General features: G+C 62.2%; 1 protein-coding gene across 7 annotated transcripts in view; it reads left to right on the top strand.

Moving 5' to 3' along the window:
- Nfix (nuclear factor I X) overlaps nucleotides 1–21211 on the top strand; it is a 77770-nt gene that overhangs the window by 40186 nt on the left and 16373 nt on the right. For all 7 annotated transcript variants that reach the window (XM_063228464.1, XM_063228461.1, XM_063228460.1 and 4 more), the window contains 3 exons: nucleotides 19937–19999; nucleotides 20090–20164; nucleotides 20288–20408. In XM_063228464.1, the coding sequence (XP_063084534.1) occupies nucleotides 19937–19999; nucleotides 20090–20164; nucleotides 20288–20408 (259 nt within the window). The remainder of the gene's footprint in view (nucleotides 1–19936; nucleotides 20000–20089; nucleotides 20165–20287; nucleotides 20409–21211) is intronic.

Genomic DNA, 21211 nt, shown 5'->3' on the forward strand with positions numbered 1-21211 from the left:
GGCCACAGCCTTGTTTGCCCACTGTGTTGTGTTATCTGGGGGTCATGGAGACAGACCGTCTCTCTCATCTGTCTGTTGTTTTATTTTTATTTTTTTGAAAGCAGAACATATTTATTGAGAGGACACTTCTATCCAAGTGGGAGACAGAACAGGTCCCGAGTGGGTTGCCGAGGACACTGTCTTTTCTAAAGATTTTACAGAGCAAAACCACGAGGTGAGGCGGGACAGGTCCAAGGTGGAGGAAACTGGGAACTCAAAAGGTGGGCATGAGGTGGGGTGGAACTGTGGCCGATCAATAAGATTATGAATGTGATCGCTCAGGTAAAACTGATTAAATAAGGATCAGATGGGGAAGTGAGCCACAGGGCCTTCACTCGCTGGTCAGGGGTTGGTCAGGGGCCCCTCTGGCTTCCTCATGGTGAGTGGCCACTGTTTGGAAGGCAGTTTTCTGGTTCCAGGGCCAGTGCATGGGCTGGAGCTGCAGCTCAGAGCTGGAGCCTTGGCCCAGCATGCATGAGGAGGTCCTGGGTTCAATTCCTGGCGCTGCCAAGAAGAGGCAAAGAGGAGGGAGAGTGGGCAGGAGACGAGTGGAACCAGAGCTGGGTGTGCTCTTGGAGAAGCTGAGGCAGGAGGCTCGAAAGCATGAGGCCGCCTCAGCAGCTTAGCGAGGCTGTCTCTGAAGAAATGAGGAGGGCTGAGGATGTGGCTCAGCGCCTGGGTTCATCTGGGACCACAAAAGAAGGAACCGGAGGAACAAACATTAGCCCAACTCTCCCACAGAAATAACCACTATTAACTTTTTTTTTTGGTACATTAGTATCTATTCACACTTGCTTTGTGTTTTTAAAATGAGTTCACGGGAGCCAGGCATCATGGTGCACACCTGTATTCCTATTTCCAGCACTCAGGAGGCTGAGGCGGGAGGATCACCGTGAGGGTTACATTAGTGGGTTCAAGGCCAGCCTGAACTACATAGCAAGCCTCTGTCTCAAAAAAATTAGGACTACTGTGTACTTTAACATGCCACTGTTTTTTTCAACATCTTGTTTTTAGTGATTGAGTGTCTTTCATTACGCGTGGCCTTAGCCCCGGTTTTCAGCATTCCTGGTGACTTCTGTCCTCTTCCTTCTGGGAATGCGATATTTCCTTTTGGCGTCAGTATAATAGGTGCTTATTAAAAATAAAATCATGCTCCTCAAACCAGGATCTGAGTCAGGGCTCACCTTGATCCCTGTGGAGGCCTCTGAGCCACAGTTCTTTGGAGATTCCTTGGGGACAGATGTTCTGGCTCCCCAAGCCAGCCAAGCTTCCTGGCTGGCTCCCGGCAGTTGAATTCGCATGCAGGATGCTCAGGCCCCTGGTAGATTCCCTGTGTGTGCCCTGTGATTACTGTCTGCTGATTGGAAGCCCGAGGATGGCAGCCGAGGGTCTCCCCGCTCCCGTGCCATGTCCTGCTCCCAGTACTCAGGGCCCTCTGGGAGGGCCACTGCCATCCCGAGTCATGTGCGTGTCCCCTCCTGAGCCAGCCCTACCTCCTGTCTCACAGCTGTCCACCCCCCACGGTAGGAGCTCATGGTGGGCATCAGTCCCACATACCCCTGCAGTCCAAGGCCCCCAGGCCACTGCAGCTGCTCCCTGCCAGCACCCCTGGAAGGGGCAACCCCTCCAGGGCCCAGCTCGGCCGTTGCCTGCCAGCTCCTGGCATGGGACAGTGGTGACTGGGGTCCTGGATGCTACCTGGAACAGAGGCCGCACTGGCAACTTGGCAATGGCAGACCCAGCACCACTGCCAAGCTGCTGGGGACACAGCTGCTGCTGACCCCTCAGACGGCCCCACTGTCTGAGCCAGGTTGCTGCCCTCACCCTGGAGACCTTACCTGCAGGTGCTGGGCCTGCACTGCTTCCCCCAGCACAGCCTTGGCTGGGGCCATGAGGGGCCAGGCCCATGTGTTCCCCCACCTGGAGGCCCAGAGGCTTCTGTGGCCCTGGAAGCCACGTGGTGGCAGCACGGAGGCATGGACCATGCCCTGCAAGTGCAGGGGAAAACCTCTCAGGTCTTGAGGGTCAGATTCCTGTTGCTCCTGGGAGGACTTGAAAATCCAGGGAAGGCGTAGCAACTGGGCCTGGCCCCAGTGAGCAGGAGTCCAGCTGGCATGCACCCCCAGTAGAGGTCCAGGTCTCCACCTGGCACCCGTGGCCCAGATCTTGCACGGGAGTGGTGTGGGGCGTAGTACACACTTGCTGAGAAGCGTCAGGCCCTGCCCACCAGCTCCCCCTAGCAGCCCCTTCCCGGGCCCTTTGTGAACCTGCCTTGCTATTAATCTACCTGTTAGTAAAAGAGATTACAATTGCCGTAATTATAGGGCGCTGCCAGTGGTGGGGAGCCCAGCCCCGCAGGAAGCTGCTGCTAACGGCCCTGTGTCTGCTTAGATTTGGGGGCCCAGAACAGAGGAGGAGGCAGTGATTACCCGAAGCTGGGGAGCTGGCCCCTCTTGGGGGGTGGGTGGAGAGGTCCCAGGGAAAGCCTCAGGGCACGTGGCCTAGTAGCCACAGGCTCCGGGATGTGAAGGTGGGGATGCCTGTCCTCAGGGAGCTTCAACGACCCTATGTCCCCAGGTCCTGACCCCCAGGAATGGAGGATGCCATTTGGAAGTCAATGGCTTTCTGCTGAGAGCTGATGGTGGGCTTTCACTGGTGCCTGGCCTGGGGCCCCGGGCCATGTGACGAGGACAGTTCTGAGGAAGATAGGCCACCCTGCCTTCTGGGGTGTGTATCCCCCTGAAGGAGGCAGGGGTGCTGCTCAGTTGCTTGCAGCTGGTGCCCAGGGTCTCAGGGCAGGATATGGTGCAGCTGGTGCCCAGAGTCTCATGGGCAGAGGACAGGCTGGGGACCCTGCCATCCTGGGGACTGCAGACCAGGGTACTCAGCCTACTTCCTTTCCTGTATCTGGATGCCCCACCCTGCCTCATGGCAGGAGTCACTCCCTCTGTGCCCACCTCACCGTGGGTGCCCTCGCGCTGGGCCGAGGGCCGGCAGAGTGGCACAGGCTCCGTGGACGCCGCGTGGTCCTGTGACAGGGGTGGCATCCTGGTGGGCACAACTGGTCCTGCCGTGCCTTAGTTTCCGACCTGGTCCCCTGCGCAGTGCCCATTGTGGGTGGGCACGGGGAGCGGCCTGTGGGGTGCGGTAGGATGGGCCACTGCCCATGCCCCGTTTCCCACAGACAAAGTGTGAGGTTTCGGCCCTGGTGAATGCTGCTGAGCTTCACTGAGTCCCTGATGGCGGAGTCGCTTTGCGGTGTCCCCCGCCCCTTCTTCTTTTCTGTCTTGACAGCTCCAACCTTATAATTTTACCTTCTCTCGCCTCACATGCGTTCCTTTTCTTCCCACTTCCCTTTCTGGGGCTGGGGCTGCTGCAGCTCTGTGTCACTGGGGACCCCCTCTCGGAGGGAGGGATCGGGCTGACAGGTGGGGAGGGGCCCCTGTCACAGACGCAGGGAGTCGATGTTTTGTTTGGTAAAATGTCTGTAAATAGGGCTTCGAGGCGCTGGTTCCACCCAGGCCCCCCCCTGCATGCCGGTGTCTTTTTGTGTCGTGCATCTCCATGTATACAACGCCAGGGGCGGCTTCTGGGGGTGCTGGGACAGCTGTCCTCCCTCTGCATGCTGTCCCCGGCAGGCATGGCTGGCTGATCACCAGGCCCCGTGTGGCACGCTGGGGTGTCCTCCCTGCGAGGCCAGCGGCGCTGGAACCTGGATGTCGGGTAGATCCCATAGGAAACTATTCCTCCTACTGCCCTGGACCCAGCAGGTCGATTCTGGGGATCAGTATCAGCAGTGCCTTGGATGGGGGGCCCTCAGCCCCCCACAAACATGGGCTCCTCTGCAGGGCTGCTCCCTGTTCTTGTTGTGAATGTGGGATCTCTCACCTTGGTGTGAGGGTGGGTACGTTGCCCTTGAGAGGCTGAGGCTGGGGCCTGCAGGTTGGAGCCCAGCACGGGGAACCTGGCGCCTTAGCAACACCCATCTCAAAATAGAGTTTAAAAAAGAAAATAAAAATCCAGGGGTGATGGCGCACGCTTGTCATCCCAGCCCTTGGGAGGCTGAGGCGGGAGGATGGCTGTGAGTTCGAGACCAGCCTGGGATACAGAGTGAGCGCAAGGCCAGCCTGGACTGCATAGCAAGACCCTGTCTCAAAAAGACAAAACAAAGGGCTGGGATGTAGCTCCAGGGGAAAGCTCTGGGTGCAGAACCCAGCACCGCAAGCAAAACAAAACAAAACACCCAGGCAGGACTTCTTGCTGCTGCCTCAGCCCGGGCTCCAAGCCCCAAACGCTGAACCGACCTGGGTTTGATTTAGGGCACGTCCCGGGACACCCTGGCTGCTGGGTTCTATGGCCCTTGCTAGCTGTGCAGCCGGGGGATGCCAGCCGTGTCTCTTGAGTGCTCCTGGCGCCCTCCGTGAATCCATTTCGAGTTGCTCTGCTCCGGCCCCATTAGAAAATGTCGGCTCCGACTGCACCGTGCCGGGAACAAAGGTGCGGAGCGGTTGTGGCTGCGTCGTCCAGGAAATAACTTCCTCTCTGTGCCAGAAACCCTTGAGAGGTGCCATGTGTTGGGCTCCGGGGCCAAAGCCGGACAGGGCTGCTGCTCTGGCTGAGGAGGGTGGAGACCAGGGGTGCAGTGACCCGGAGGGAGGGAAGCCGGGCCCAGAGGTGCCCTGCCCTCACCCCACGCACCTCTCTGCCCGCTGCCTCTGCTGCCCCTGCCAGTCTGTCTGTCCCCCACAGTGCCGTCAGTGGGTGCGGCCCAGCCGTGTGGGAGCAGGTCCTCATCTGGGAAGGGCCCGCTCCAGCTCCTCTCAGATGTGATCTCTCCGGGCCCCGGGACATCTCACTGACATCCAGGCCCAGGAGGGACCCTCGTGCAGGAGCCCTGCGGTGGGCCCAGGCCTCCCTGTCTCCCCCTGCCCCCTGTCATTTTCCGAACTCGGCCTCTTCTCCTGTCTTTAGGATGTGTGTTTTATTAAACCATAATTCACATAACAAAATTCACTCCGGGATTTGGATGGTTCAGCTTTAAAAGGGTGGGAAATGCACTCACACAGCAAGGTCAGGTTCTTTTTTTTTTTTTTTTTTTTTTTGTCTTTTTGAGAAAAGGTCTCCCTATGCAGTTCAGTTGGCCTGGAACTCACTTTGTAGCCCAGGTTGGTCACAAACTCACAGCGACCCTGCTGCCTCAGCCTTCCAAGCACTGGGATCACACAGGCTTGCAGCACCACACCTGGCCCATTCAGATTCTTGCTTGCAGGACAGAGATGTTTGGTGCTTTGTTACAAAATGAACTTGGTGGAAGGTGACTGCCCAGCTGCTGTTTCGTGGAAGGTGGGCCGGCCTGAATGAGGCCAGCAGCCTCAAGTGCATTTTCGGCTTTCAGCAGGTTTAAGGTTTCATAGACCCGTCAGGTTTTGGGGTGTTGCCTGTGTTTTCCTGTACCACCTGGTGAGTGTAATACCTGGTGCACCTGCTCACGAGCTTGACTCTGTGGATCGGCCTGTTTGTGCATTTAGTGTAAACTGGAATCACACAGCGTGTAGTCTTTGTGATGACTTTCTTCCGTGGGTTGTGTGTTCAAGGCTGGCCTGTGGTGTAGCCCCCAACTCGGTTCCTTTTGAAGGCTGAGTAATACTGAGTAATACTCCACAGAATAACCATGCTGCGTGTGCCTGTCTGGGCATTCACTGGTGGGTGCTGGGGTGCCTGCCCTTTTGGGGAATCCTGAGTGCTGCGTCCGCCCTCCAACTGGCCGTGTGCCTTCTCAAGGGAGGAGGCCACTGGTCCTTCCTGTCCTGTGCGTCTTCTTACCCCAGGGGCACTGCCTGGCATACCCTTCCCCTCCAGTGCTGTGTTCCCCAGCATTCAGGCTCCAGTGCACCTCTCTCTCTGGCCTCTTTTTGTTGATGTCTGGACACCTCTGTCTTTCATGGTACCCCACCATGCTTCTCAACCCCGGGCTTCAGCCCCTCTCCCTTCCTTCTCTCTCTCTCTGGGGGCTCTGGTGTTTTGGCCATGACCCAGCCACCACTTCTTTGGAGCAATTCCACTTGCTCAGGTCCCTGAGCTTCTCTGGTTCTGGTCCATGCCTGCCCAGCCACCGGCAAATCAGGGTTAACGCGCAGGCGTGCAGGGTTGCGATGTCCCCCCCCCCCACATTTCTTGGTGTCTCCCGTAGCACAAGACAAATGGGGGCGCCCAGGGCAACCCGAGGGGACGCAGTCTCCCAGCCATACAGGTGACAGGGACCTGGGTCCCTCACTCATCTGCCCAGGAGTGGGTTCCCTTTCCTCCGTCTGTGCCCGTCTTCCAGAGCAGACTCCAGTGTCTCGCTGGGGGCTGGACCTCAGGTTCTAGTACCAGTGGCAGAGCTAAGGGGTCCCCAGGGGCTGAGGGGCTCCAGGAGATCCTGGTCAGGTTCCACCAGGCGGCTGGAGGTGGGTGGACATGCGGGCAGGCACAGTGCCCCCCCCAACTGCAGGCCAGGGAGCTCAGGTGTGTGTCCAGGGCTCACTGGTGGCCACTTAGGGGGCCAGAGGTGTAGGAAGAAGGTCAGGGCTACCATGCCTCCCTTCCCTCCTTTTTGAGTCATGGTCTCACTGTGTGGCTCAGGCTGGCTTTGAACTCACTATGCAGCCCAGGCTGATCTCAAGCTTACATTGATCCTCCTGCCTTAGCTTCCCGAGTGCTGGGGTTACAGGCCTGCACTCTCTCTTCTCTTCTGTAAGGCCTGCACTCTTCTCTTCTCTTCTCTTCTCTTCTCTTCTCTTCTCTTCTCTTCTCTTCTCTTCTCTTCTCTTCTGCTGCTGGGCTCTCCCTGTCCTGATCCAGCTGGGACTCCAGCGCTGCTGAGGACTCCTCTCTCCCACACCCAGGATCCCGGCCTGGCAGGTTGGCCGGCGCGGGAGAGGCCCTTCCCCACAGGCAGGCAGCCTCCTCCGCCTCCTCCTGCCCGCTCCTCCTCCTTAGCCTGGGCCTCTTCCCCACGTGGCTCATTACAACTCCACTTGCTCAGGTCCCGACCTCAAGAGCCTTCCCTATTGACCCCTGACCAGCGATACTAATCTGTGTCAACAGGCCCTGGGGTTAGAGAAACACAACTCTCTGCTCTGCCTTAGCAGGTGCCTGCTGGCGGGCAGACCAGCACTGGGGCTGCTGTGGCCCTGGCCCTGGTGGCGGTGGGTGGTAGTGGTGGCAGTAGGGTGGCTGCGCCCCCTCCCTCACTGGCTTCCTGCTCGGCTGTCTCCTCTTCCCTCCCTTCCTGCCCATCACCTCCTTTTCCAATGGCATCCAGGTGGCCCTGGGGTGATGCAGTGATGCAGGGAGTGCCCCTTCCTGGTCCTCCGAGCCCCCCAGAATCCCCACTTAGTGTCCTCAGGGCAAGGGTCCCAGGGTCATTGGTCCTGCAGTCTGTCCTCTGGGCCCAGAGCAGTGCGCCAGGACCAGGGCTGCCACCCCCACCTGTCCTGCAGGTACCCAAGCTCCTTGTCCTCTCCCAGGGGGTCCTGCTGGGCACCCTCTCTGGCCGCCACCCCTTGGTGGGGCCCAAGCCCTGGCTGTGCCCCCATCTGTTTGTCTGTCTGTCTGTCAGGCAGACAGAGGCTGCCGGGAAGGTGCTGGGTGGGTGTGCAGGGTTGGCCTGATAGGTCCAGCACCTTTCTGGTGGTCCCAGGAACCCCACCTCGGGTTGGGGTGTCTTGGGGCCCCCTTCGGGGCATCCTCTTTCCCCTCCTGACTCTACTTTGTGTCCTCCACGGTCCAGACCTCCCCCCTTCCTCTGGCTATGGCTGGGGAGCAATAGACAAAATCTCCAAAAAAATTTTGTTTCCCAAACTTTTCCAGATGCCAAGAAGGGGCCAGAGAAACCCGACAGAGGCCAGGCGGGAAGGGGGAGGGAAATGATTCTAAGCCCTCTCCCCTCCCAGAAAAGCAGGGCTCAGGCAATCCTGGTGCCCCCCACAGTGCACCCCAGACCAGCGTCCCTTCACGGGGCTCCCTGGTGCCCCCGCCCGGCCCCCTCCACAGAGCAGACCTCAGTGGGTTCAGAGGAGTGGATGGGGCTAGAGCCCCAGCTGGAGGGCAGGGGAGCCGGGTAGCTGGGCCTGGTGGAAGACCCTGAGGAGCCTGCGTGCCAGGGACACTCAGGGATCCCTGCCGCCTCTGGTCCCGCCTCCAGGGATGCCCCCCACCTCTGCCATTCTGTCTGTCCACTCCCTGGACACCTTCTAAAACAAAGGCCTCTTTGTGGTCCTGGCCCGCTGGCCTGCCGCCAGCCGCATTCTTCGCAAGTTTCCTGAGCGAGGATCCCGGCTGGCTGCGTGGTCAGCTCCTCCCCCAGCTGCCTGCACCGGGCCTGGGGCTGATGGCGCTGAGCAGCCCCTGCCATGGTCCCCCATCTCCCATGGGCTCTGGTGTGGGCACAGGAGAGGCCCCGAGGAGGATCCTGCCTCTGGACCTGCAGGGCCCAGGCACAGGGCAGGGACTTGCTCATGGCAATTGGTCCCCAGGAGCCTCAGTTTTGTTACCTGGAGAAATGGGGACAATGGCAGCCTCTCCTTCTCTGCAAAGCCCAGGCCTGTTTACCACCCATCAGGCTACTACCACTACTACTGGAGCCCACTTCAGGCGGCTCCCTAGCCTCAGTGGGTGTCAGGGGTGTGGGGGGGGGCCTGGCATGAGGCCTGCTGTTCCCAGGCCTGGTCTTGCTGTGCCCCTCATATCCCCAATTTGCTCTGTGGCTGCAGTGGGGGTGCCCTTGAGTCAGCCCTGGTCGGGGGCTGTGGCAGGGCCCCAGGGGAGACGGGTTTGGAAGGTCCCCAGATCTACCCTGTCACCAGTCAGGGTCACACGCAGTGGCAGCCACGCAGGGTCCTAATGAAGTCCTCCTCGGCTCTCTGCCCCACCCCCCGGTTAAAAAAATGTTCATAATTTGGAAAGAAAAGAAGCTTTTTACAAGCTGGCGGCTCTGGGGAACTTTCCGTCGGTTCTTTCTGGCCTCGTGACGGGTGGGGCCCAGTTTCCCTCCCTGGCTGGGCTGCTCCTTGCGTAGTTCCCCGTGCAGACTCATCAGAGCCCCCTGACAAGACCTCCAGCTGGCTGTCCCCTGGGACACCGGCGGGCAGCAGAAGACCCTCTGCGTCCTCTTGGGCTCCTCTCAAGCCCAGCTCCCGGTTCCCCCACAAGCTGGCCTCTCTCTCCATGGCTGGATCTCAGGCTTTCCAGAATCCAAGCCGGGGCCAGGCCCAGCAGCCAGCCGCCCTCCCAGGCCTGCCCCACTCTCCTGCTGGGTGAGGGTCCCCCGAGTCCTCAGGGCCCTGCTGGGAGGGCGGGAGGTGCTGAGCTCACCGCCTCGGCATCTGCCCTCCCCCTGCCTCTGGTGCGAGGGCCGGCCGGCTCCCGCCAGCGCCTCGCTCCCTAATAGCTTTTTAAGTCCAACCACATGTGTCTCCCAGGAGCCGCCCCTCCCAGCCCGCCGGGCTCCCCCTCCTGGCCGGGACCACCCTCTGCTCCAAGCCGCTGGGGAGGGGGAGCAGAAGAGAGGGGGAGGAGAGTGGGGGAGGGGAAGGAGAGGGGGAGGGGTCTGCCTCCTGAGAACCCATCTGCTCGCCTGGGTCCAGCTGAGCAGGAAAGGGCTGGGCTGGTGACAGGCCTGAGGCAAAGGGTTTCAGAGCGTCCTCCGAGGCCAGCCTGCTCCAGCTCTGTCCAGGCCCAGGGGCCCAGGCGAGGAGCCTGGATCACCCCAGACCTCCTACCAGGGCGCCCAGCCTGGGGGGCTGACCCCACCACCACCCTTGCCACCGCAGCACACGTGCAGCCCCTGTACATGCGGGGCTCTGCTCAGAGGCCTGTGGGGTGCGGTTTCGCAGGAGGGAGTGAAGCTGAGCGTCCGTGGCGGGCAGGCCTGGGGTCCTAATGAGAAAATTGCTTCCAGCCAGGAGCCCTGCTCTGCGGCTGAAATTGCACGCAGCCCCGCCAGCTCGGCGGCCACACCCGCCCTGCTGGAGGCGGTGGGGAGGCTGGAGGGGGCTGGAACGACCCCAGTGGGGCAGGAGACGGGTGAGCCTGGGCTGGGAACTGAGGGGTCAGGGCCAAAGCCAGGCCATGCAGCGCTTTGGAGAGCTCCTGGGTGCGGATGCTTTAGAGCCCTGCGCCTTGGGCACAAGGTTATCAGGGTGCCTGGCTTCCTCAGGAGCGTACCCGATCACTGGTCCCCCTTTGCAGTTCGCCCCACCCCAGTGCAGGGCTCCGGCTGTGGTCTGTACCTGGGGTCCAGGGTCAGGGCGCCAGCACCCAGGCAGGAGCTGGGCGCTGGCTTGGGGGCCTCCTCTCTCCTGCTCCGCACTCCCTCCCAGCAGGTCCAGCTGCAGAATTCCTGGGGCTCAAGGCAAAAGGAAAATGCAGGGCCTCTTGTTCACAAGTGAGGAATTTCGAGGAATTTCAGGGCAGCGGCTGTGGAAACCGAGGCCCTGAAGCCAGCGCAGCAGATGGGAAAACTGTCCGTGGCCACAGTGCAGGGTGCCCGCCTGGCCCGGTCCTGGGGACAGGAGCTGTCCCTGCCCTGGCTCCAGGGAGGGAGACTGGAGAGACTTCCCAGCCGGGACTTTGGGGGCTGTGTTCCCGGCACTTCTGATGCGGGGAGATTTAGGGATGCTGGTGGGAGAGCAGGATGCTGGGGAGAGAGAGAATGGGGAGCAGCCCTGCTACCCCGGGCCCGGCCCAGCAGGTGGCCCGCGGCTGGGACCTTCCTGTCAGCCACAGGCTCCGTCCTGAGTGAGCGGGCAGGAGTGCTCTGGGGAGCCGGGAAGGCAGGAGGAAGGAAACAACCATTGTCATCCCCTAAATTACTGGCTGGGGTGGCAGGGGAGGAGGCGGAAAGCCGACATTGTTTACTTAATTAAAAGTAAACAACAATTTGCTGCTGCCAGCCTCCCATTAGCTGTGCGGAGCTTGGCGGGTGCGGAGAGGAGAGCGCTCGGGCTCCCAGCGAGCCGCTCCGGCCTTCCTCATCCTGGCCCCAGGTGGAGGCAGAGAGACGGGCTGGGTCACCCACCATCAGGCGATGCGCACTTAGGACGCTCCAGAAGTCCAGGGCCAGGCAGGCCTGGCCTCCTCCCGGCCAGATGTTTGGATTCTGCCTCCCCCAGCGGAGGCCTCAGCCTTCTACCTGAGCCCTGGGCCTCCCTGCCCGCCTACTGCCTCTTCCTCTTCCCTTTTAGCAGCTTATAAACATCCTTCACTGTCCTCTTGGCCCTCCTCCAGAAGGGGGCTGCTCAGGGCTCCCCAGGGCCTGGGGACCAGGGGCCTGGGAAAGGGGGGCTAAGCTGGGGAGCTCTGCACACCCCGCTGGTGCTGGCGTGGTGGGCAGGTTTGGCTGGGTGAGTGGGGGTCATGGGCTTCCAGGAGCAAGGTGCAAAGTCTCCCCAAGTCTGTGGCTCCTCTCAGGTCTGTGCCCCCAGCCACGGGGAAGCTTGGCTCTGGAGCTGTTGAGAGAGGGGTGCAGGTCCTTGGGGACACTGTCTCAGAAAGTCAAGCCAAGAGGGGAGGGAGCTAGGTGGAAGGACCTGGGCTGTAGCCCCAGAGCCGACCCCTCCAGGGGCTCAGGTGGCTCTGCAGGCCTTTGGGTTGTGGGGTGTAGGGTGCAGCCCCATGGCCAGGCCCCACTAGACAGCCAGCTGACATGCCCTCCTCCACCTGCACCCTCAGAAGTCCCTCACCCGCTTGAGCACCTGACTCCAGGCTCTGGATCCATGAATATGCGGGTACTTGCGTGCAGGGGCTGTGCACACAAGGGACCGGTGTGCGCCCGTCCCAGCTCAGCTGGATTAAAGGCTGGGGTTGGCAGGACTTATGTCCCGCAGTCCAGGACAGCCAGGTCCGCACCTGCACTACCACTGCCCTGCTCCCAGCTCCCTCCCTGCCTCTGCCAGGGCCCTGGATGTTGAGGTCACCCCTTCCCTCCCTCCTCACTCCCTGCTTTCAGCTGCTCCTAGGCAGAGGGAAGACTCCAGCCAGAGGCCAGAGATTGTCTGGGAGGGACGAAGGGCTGCAGGTCAGGCCTCCTGCCCAGCTCTTCTGTTGCCAGGCTCAGGGTAGGAGCTGAAGGGCACTGCTGCCTGGAAAGGGGAACCCTTCCTTCCTCCCTCCCTTCCTCTTCTTCCCTTCCTTCCTTCTCTCTTGTTCTCTTTCCTTATACTGGGGATTGAACCCAGGGGCTTCACACGGAGCTACATCGCCAGCTCTTTTTTTCTTTTTAACTTTCTCTGCTCTTCTTTTTTTGAGACAGGGTCTTGCTCTGTTGCCCAGGCTGGACTCGAATTTGTGATCCTCCTGCCTCAGCCTCCCACCCTACTGGGATGACAAGCATGCACCACCACACCTGGGGGCCCACTTCTCTGTCAGGTCAAGCAAGGATGGAACTGAGAGCTGGAGAGCTTTCCTCTGGGGGTGTGGAGAATAGCTCCACCTGGGAGCTATTCCCAGGTGGGATGAGGATGGAGCCTGATCTCAGTGGGGGACCACTGCTGCCATGGGGTGGCAGAGCCCCAGCACAGCACCGCCTCCATTGGGAGGAGCCTCCTCCTCTGGACGCTGCCTTGGACTGGGGGGGCGTGGCAGGCTGGCCTGGGGTCACCACTCCTGGCACCCAGCCCTTGATCTCTGCTCCTGTGGGGCGCCTGCTGCGTATGGTCCATATCCCCAGGCTGCTAACACGGTGGGGTGGGGACTGACCCCTACCCACCTGTCTGATCTTGGCCGTTGAGCAGCCTCCCTGCACCCCTGTGCGCTCTGGGGCTGAGGACTGGGCCTTGCACCGCCCTGGCCCGGCCCTGTGAAGGGATCCGCTCTGCCCAGGGTCAGGGAAGTGGGGGGCGGGCCTCACCTCGGCTAACCTCGCTGCCGAACAAAGGGGCCTTTCTGCCTGCCCGCCGCCTGCCCCAGGGTGTGCCTGCCGCCCTGCCTCGCTGGGTTTTTGCTGCTGCTTCTCCTGCCTGACTTTTCTCCATTCTCCCTGTCTCTGGCCCCTGAGCTCCTGCCGTCTCCATTTTTGGTGCCCCCATGGCTGGGCGGTGATTTCTTTCTTCCCCAAGCGCAGAGTCAGATCCGCCGGGGCCAAGGATCAGCAATGCTCGGGAGCCGCTCAGCCTGAGCAGAGCTCTGCAGGTCCAGGGCAGCCCCTTTGGGAGTCGAGGCCCCAGGCCCGGCCCGTGCCCCTGCCTCCCTGGCGGCCGGTGCCTGGTGCCCGGGCAGGCTGCACCTTCTTAGCGCGGGGAGCTCGGCCTGCGCACTGTGGAGCGCCCCAGGGCCGCCCTCCCGGGGCGCAGTTCGGAGCCAGGGCTCGGCGGCTGCACCGTCCCCGCCCAGCCCTGCCGGGTGCTATGGGCCTGCAGGAAACCCCGGTCGCGCCGGCCTGCGGGCTCCGCCGCGCGGTTAGCGTTACCTCACTGCGCCACCTAGCTGCAGCGTCTGGCAGCGCCGCCACCTCCCAGCCGGAGCAGGCAGCACCCTTGGGCCCCTCAGGGTGCCTGGCCCGGGGCTGGGGCTTGACACCTGCCAGCCTGCAGGACTGTGGGTTTCCCTTCCACAGCCCCCCAGCCCTCCTTCCATGTGCCTGGTGCCTTCCAGGGCGTCAAACCGCCCCGTGGCACTCCTGGCACGTCTCTGTCCAGGTCCCGTATGGGTCACACCTTGCGGCAGAGCAGGATTGGGGGGAGCAGGAGGTGGAGGAGCTGGAGGAGGTAGAAGCAGAAGAGGAGGGGGAGGAAGAGCAGATGGAGGAGCAGGAGTAGGAGGACGGGGAGGAGGAGGACAGACCCTAGCCGGTGTCCACGGTAGCCAGGGTGGGCTGGGAGACAGCCTGGGGCGCCAGGCCTGGAGTCCAGGCCTGACGCCCCAGGCCGTCTCCCCTGGACTGTTGGGGGCTCTGAGCCAGAGTCACAGTGGCCCTCCGGCTTTTGAAGAGGGAGGACTGGGCCTTTGCATCCGGGAGCCCCAGGACCCCTTAGGTCAGTCCCAGCCACGTCCGGGCTCCTGTAGCTGCTCACAGGAACACATGTCAGGCCAGGCCTCCAGGTGGTGCCATCTCTTTGGGGAAGGAAGGCACCAGCTCCTGGTGCTTCTGTCCTCCAGGGGTCAGCAGGGTCACTCCACGGGAAGGAACTCATCCACTTCCGCTTTGCTTCAAGAGCTGGGGTACAGCCCTCATGGTGGAACACACCTCTCATCCCAGCATGCAGGAGGCTGAGGTAGGAGGATTGCCTCACGTGTGAGACCGCCTGGGCTCCACAGTGAGTTCCAAGCCAGCCTGAACTGCATAGCGAGGACCTGGTCTCTAGGGGAAAGAAAGAGCAGGGGTGCAGCAGCAAGGAGCCAATGGCCTTGTGAGGCACCCAACTGGGTGGTCTGAGCCCCGAAGAGCCCAGCCAGCAGCTGCCCTGGGCCATCGGGTTGCAGGTAGGACTAGGGCCTGGAGGGTCTGACTGTGCAGGGCTTTGGCGTCCATGGCCTCAGGGGCCCAAGTGTCTGGGAGGCGGGGCTGCCTTAGGCCACTGGTGCGGGGGCTCAGGGGGCAGCGCCCTGTGCTGGGGTTCCCACTGGTCGACTGGAGAGAGTCCCGCTCTGCCAGGTCTCCTGGATTGGACTCCAAAGGGGGCAGTGAGGAGCAAGGGCAAGCTGGATGCTGCTGGAGGGCAGTGCCAGGTGGGGCAGGCAGTGGGCAGGGGCCCTGCCCAGGGCTGAGGGAACATTTCCCCTTGGGGCCACTGTTCCTCCTTTGCTTGCCAGCCACGACCCCCTCTGCCCTCTTCCTCTGGCTTTCCCTGCTCCTCCTCCTGCCCAGTGTCCACCAGACAGATGTGGGCAGCAGGACGTAGCCCGGGCAGTGGAGCCCATGAAGCTGCCCAAGTCTGTGTTTTTTTTTTTTCGTTTTTTTGTTTTTGTTTTTTTTTTTTTTTGAGACAGGGTCTCGCTACATAGCTCAGGCCAGGCCTGAAGGCACCGTGTAACCCAGGGCGGCCTAGGATTCAGGGAAATCCTCCTGCCTCAGCCTCAGGTGCTGGGCTGACAGGTGTGCGCCAACATGCCTGGCTCCTGCGTGCCTTTGGGGAGGTTTTCCCCATGCCGTGTGCCACCCCTCCTCCTCCTCTTTTCTCTCCGCTCACCCTGCAGTCTTTCCCATCTTCTCTCTCTTCCCCTGTCTACCCGGCTCTTCCTCTTCTGGTTTTACATGTTTCCCGGGGCTCCCTGTCCTTAGTGGGGTTTACCACTCCCCCACTCCAGCTCCTGTCTGTCCCTGGCAAACCCCAATGCCTTCAGAACCTTGGCCTTGCCCGTCTCATCCGGGGTTGGCATCGGGGCCCAGTGCGCTCTGTCCCTCCATGAAGAATTAGACCAAGGACAAATCTGTTTGGGGTGAGGGGAGGGTGATACCCGGCCCTGGGAAGCTGGGGGCACTATTAATAGCCTTAAGAGCAGCTGGGGGTAGGGGCGGATGTCTGGCTACCTTGGCCTGGCGGCTTGGAGGGCCAGAAAGGGCAGTGCTGGGAGAAGACAGAGGCCAGGAGGGCGGCAGCCCCGTGGGCCCCGCTGGGGACCCCTGACTTTCCTGACATTGTCTGTGTCCACCTATCAGGCCAGACAGGGCACCAAGGCCTCGAAGGCGGGGACCACCTGCCCGAGCTCCACCTCCATGCTCTGGGCTGAGCCCTTGGCTGCTGGCTACGTGGTGGTGGAGGTGCCCCTGGCCCACTGTCCCTAAGCAGGCTGAGGCTGGCCGGCCCGGAATCCAGCGGGGAGATAGGCACAGTCCCTTTTCGCTGTTGTGAGCCCCTCTTGTCTCAGCGGGGCACTCTCCCTACCACCCTCCAGCCTGAGCAGGAAGGCACCTGCCCCACCCCGGGGTGACCCTCCCGGCTCTGTCCATGTGCAGGGGGCCCCTCCGAGCCCCACTGCAGTCTCTGCAGCAAGAACTACATTGACCCTGACCTGGGCAGAGGCGCCCTGGGGTTTGGTGTGCAGCTGACACGCAGCCCCCAGGCCCTTCTTCCAGCACCTCTTCTGCCTGCTCTGACCAGGAAACCCCAACAGGAACCCCATGCCCCGGCCCCCCTGGAAACCCCAGGATAGTGCTGCCGGGGTGCAAGCCCTATGTGTGACCTTCATGGGCCCTCGTGTCCGAGGCCCAGGGCCAATGCTGGCCATAGTGCTGGCCATCTCGTTGTCCTGGTGCTGCTGGGGCCTGGCGTGAGGTTGTAGCAAAGAGATGGGGGTCCAGCACCTTCACCCTGCACCCCGCTGGTGCCTTGTTTGAGCCTGGCCGATCCTGACCGCTGCCCGATTCCCCTCTATGCCAGGCCCCAGGACAAGCCATCCCGACTGCAAAGTGGCCGAGGCCCAGGCTTTTAGACAAAGCCTCCTGGCCGCGTGGTGTCCCATGGGAGCCAGGCCCGGTCCCTGCACAGCACCAGGGAGCTGGGTCCCTGTGGGTGTGACTCAGTTTCTCCTTCTTCTGTCACCTCCCCTCTACTAGTGCCAAGCAGGAGATTCCAGTCACAGGCTGAGCCACCTTGGCCCCATGAGGAGCAGATGGTGGGGTGGTTGAGGGGCACCCGGACCCCCGGGCACCCAACCACAACTTGGGGCTCAGATCCTGGGGGCTGCTGCTTCTGGACTGAGCCTGGGGGTGGCAGAGGCCGGAGCTGGCCCTCTGGACAGCTCCAAGGTCTGTGAGAGGGTATGGCCCTTGGGGCTTTGGGGCACCCAGCAGGATGGGGTCCAGGATGCCTGGCCGGCCCAGCCCCGCCTCACACTGCCCTCTGGATGCCCTGCATTCTCAGGGACATCCTCAGCCCCACAAGTGTCCTGTCTGCCATCACGGGCAGGGGACCCTTCGGCGACCCGCCCTCCCCCAGCCCCCCACCCCTCCTGGGGTGTCTCGGGTTCTTGGACTTGGGTTTCAGGAGGCACAATGGTGACATTCTGTGGCTCCCACGGCTGTAGGCTGGGCCTCTGGCTGTCCTCAAGATTGGGTTTCCAGGGCCCTGGAAGCGCTAGACCCCAAGCCAGGGGGCCAGGTGGGCAGAGGGAGTGTCGTGCCGGGGAGCCAGGGCTGGGCTGCAGTGCTGTGTCCCACACTGCACTGGGGCTGGGGGAGGTGGGCGCAGCCCCAGCCCTGTGTCAGGGACACATGCTGGCTGCACCGGGGTCCCCTGCACACGCACGTGCACACAGTGGGAGAGCTGCAGTGGGGCAGCCAAGGACGACCTTGTGGTCCCTGAGGCAGGGGGTGTCTGCCCAGCTGTCTGTGGCTGCAGTGGACGGAATCTGGAACCTGGACCCTGGTCCCAGTTCAGGCTCTGCTGCCTGGTCCAGGTTCATCACCTGCCCGCTTGGCCCCCTACAGAGGCCACAGCGCCGCAGGAGCCCCAGACAGGCAGCCATGGGAGGAGGGTGGGGCAGGGTGGTGGCTTGGAGAAGGTGCCGGTCAGCAGCGCCCAGGGGTCATGGCCTCTCCTGGGCAGGGACCTGGATGTCGGGTGTCCGTGTTGGGCTTGGGGCCTGGGCTTGGACTGAGCCAGCCGTGACCTGTGGTCCTGAGCAAGTGGCCGAGGGCCTGTCCAGTCCTCTAGGGCGCAGGCAGGAGAGGCCACCACCTCCTAGATGCAGGAAGCTGCTGGAACGCTGGAGTAGAGTGGGTGCAGGGCAGCTGGGGTGCATCCTTGAGGGGGACCCCTGGGCCCTCAGGCTCTTGCAGCCGGGGTGGTCAGATGAAGGGGGGCCGGCCCTGTCCTAGGTACAGCCAAGCAGGAGAGGGCGGGAGATGGAGATGAGGAGCCAGCCCCTGCCTGCCCTGTGCCAATGGCTGTCCCTGCGCTCCGCGGGCCATAGGCCGCCAGCTGGTGCATTGTCCCAGGAGAAGGCGGCGGGTGGGCAGGGACAGCCAAGACACCGCCCGGCCGGGGCAAGGAGGGCAGGGGAGCAGGGCCGTGAGCCCCCGCAGCCTGGGTCTTCCTGGCTGTTGGCAGTGGGCAACGGCTGCGGGTGGGAGATAAAGCGCCCAGGCGCGGAGTCCCCTAACGTGGATTTGTGTGTTTGTTCAGCTGGTGGCTCTGATAAGCGCCAGCCACTCTGCCAGATAAAAGCCAGCACCCAGGGCCAGGGAGGTGGCACACGCAGCCCCCTTTTGTCCAGAGTCCCTGCTTGTGCCATCCCATCACCAGGGAGCCCCAACAAGGGCTGTGTGTGGCCCCCTGGGGATCCCGGGTCCGGCTGAGGCCCTGCGGAGGTAGGCAGGGCACAGGTGCCTCCCGTCCATCTGGGATGTCCGGTGGCCTGATGGCCAGGGACCTGCGCCTGCTGGGCCGGCAGGGCCTGGCCAGGGCTGCGGCCGGCTGACGGGTGGCCCTGGCCAGCTGTCCGGACTGCAGCGCCGCCGGCCCAGCAGCTCCTGCCTGCCTCTGGCCCGAGGCGGCGTAAGATGGCTGCCAAGGGCTAAGATGGCTGCCAGCGGCCCGGCCGGCGCCGCGCCTGAGCCTGAGCCCACGAAGGGCCAGCAGAGCCCTTCCAGCCACGTGCACCCTGCAGGCCGATGGGGAGCGGCCCACAGGGGTCAGGGACCTGGCTAAGTCCCCCGCCAGGGTCTGTAGTGCGTGGGGGGCCAGACGCGCCCAGCTGGGCCATGGCCAGCGTCCACACCTGCATGAGGGCCCCACCCTGCCCTGCACCGCCTCAGGCTGGAGTAGGGGAGGAGACGGGTGCCCAGGAAATGCCCCTGGCAGGGAGATGTGCGGTGGGACCCCCTTCCAGAGGAGGGGTGGGGGTGCCCAAACCACAGGCTCTGATCGCTGGCTCGGACTGACGCCTTTGTCTCCAGCGGGCTTCCTGGGTTGGTCAGGAGAGCCATTGTTTTTTCGGGAATTAACCATCGGAAGGGGTGAAGGATGGGACCTGGGCCCCAAACCTGCACCCTTTCTGTCTGGTACAGGGAGGGAGGCAGGGGCCTGGCACTTAGCATGGTAGGCATGGGCGGGACATTGGTGCCCACTGGGCCGCCCATCCTTCCAGGGTGGGGGCTGTGAGGTTCGCCAAGCCGGGCGCTGGATGTACCGAGGCACCGTGCCCAGATGCCGCCTCCCTGTCCCCGGCTGCCGATCCTGCACCAAGTGCCCCCACCCCCATGGGCTGTCATGCCCGGGCAGGCATCCTGGAGGTCCCTGGCGTGCCCCTGGCATGGAGCTCGGAGGACCTGGGGCAGGGGTGGGGGGGGCTTTCCCAAACTCAGAAAAATGTTCACATACGTGTACATGCACACGTGCACACACACCTCCCTGCCCCCAGCTTTCCCGAAATCCACGGCACAATGGGCCCTTGTCTGGACTCCTTGGAGCAGCTGTGGTCCTGGGGCAGAGGCAGCCTAGACAGGCTGGCACAGGGCGGCCGGGCGCGCCCCCTCCGGGTTGCCAGGCACTGCCTGCTGGCACATGGGGTGAGACAGGGCCCACGGTGTGGCTTTGAGCGCACTGGGGACAGGGCTGCCCCACTGGTGGCTTGAGCTGGGGGGAGAGGACTACGTGGCTGCTGGGCTCTCCCCCAAACACCTCCCTTGCCACTGCCTCTGGGGGAACTGTTGGGGGCGCAGTGTCTGGAAGTGCACGGTGATCATGGCTGGGGTGCCATGGCCTCTGGCAGGCAGAGACTGGGACCCCAGCACCTGCCCCACAGCGCCCAGGGCAGAGGCCGAATGTTGCCCTGGGGCTGTCCTGGTCGCCCCACTGGCTGTGGTTGGAGGGCCTGGGTCGCCCACCTTCCTGCACAGGGCCCGGGGCAGGTGCTCTGCCGGCCTGGGCACCCCACATTGCTCCTGACCAGCATCCTGTTTTGTCTCCTGCAGAATCCGGACAATCAGACAGTTCAAACCAGCAAGGAGATGCGGACATCAAACCACTGCCCAACGGTCAGTGTCCCCCAGGCAGAGCTGGATGCAGCATGGGGCACAGCAGGCGGCACCCAGCCCAGCCCACTCACCGCCCTCTTCCCCCTGCAGGGCACCTCAGCTTCCAGGACTGTTTTGTGACTTCTGGGGTCTGGAACGTGACAGAGCTGGTGAGAGTGTCTCAGAGTGAGTGCTCCCCTGGGATGTGGGCCGGGCAGGGCAGGAGGGGACTGGGACCCTGGGCCTGGCTCCTGGGGGCCCTGACCATCCATCTGCCCCTCCTGGGCCTCATGGACCTCTCTCCTCCAGCCCCTGTTGCCACGGCCTCAGGGCCCAACTTCTCCCTGGCGGACCTGGAGAGCCCCAGCTACTACAACATCAACCAGGTGACCCTGGGACGGAGGTCCATCACCTCCCCTCCTTCCACCAGGTAAGCCCAACCGGCAGCCCCACCTTCCCCCACTGCTGTGGCTCGGGACCATGGTGGGGACTGGACCCTGGGAGGACTGTCCTGGAGTCTGGGGTGGCATCCTCCTCCCTTCCTGCAAGTGTGCAAAGCAGCGTGTGCTGGGTGTGGGTATTCTGGAAAGTTCTTCCAGCAGCGAGAGCTGTATCATGTGTAGTGAGAAGGGGCCCCCGGAACTGGAGACAGCTGGCCCTGCAGCAGAAGTTGGGCCTGGCCTTTTAAAAATGAAGGTATTTTTGTTCATTGTGAGGTTTTAGTGCCTTCTTTTGGCTATTTATTTATTTATGTATTTACTTATTGGTTTTTGAGACAGTGTCTTGGTATGTAGCCCAGGCTGGCTTTGAACTCATGGTGATCTTCCTGCCTCAGCCTCCTGAGTGCTGGTGTTGCAGGCATGTGCCACCAAGCCTGGCTCCTTTTGGGGATTTGTTTGTTATTTGTCTTTTTGAGACAGGGTCTCATGATGCAGTTGAGGCTCCCTCTGTAGCTCAGGCTGGCCTTGAACTCTCAGCAATCCTTCCACCTTCTTTTCGTTTTTTAAAATCTTACATTAAAGTGTTCTTGTTTTGTTTTTTACTGTGGTGCTGGAGATTGAAGTTAGGGTCTTGCAAATGCTAGGCATCCTAACCCTGAGCTATAACTCAGACTGGGTTTTATTTTCAGAGTCTTGCTAATTCACCCAGACTGTCCTTGAATTGGTGATCCTCCTGAGTGTAGCTCGGATCACGGGGGCACCGCTCTGCCTGCCCCTCCCTAAAACAGTCTCT

Source organism: Cavia porcellus, unplaced genomic scaffold (genome assembly GCF_034190915.1).
Source record: "Cavia porcellus strain 051 isolate PalLab524CR breed Dunkin Hartley unplaced genomic scaffold, mCavPor4.1 scaffold_17, whole genome shotgun sequence".
Classification (NCBI taxonomy): domain Eukaryota; kingdom Metazoa; phylum Chordata; class Mammalia; order Rodentia; family Caviidae; genus Cavia; species Cavia porcellus.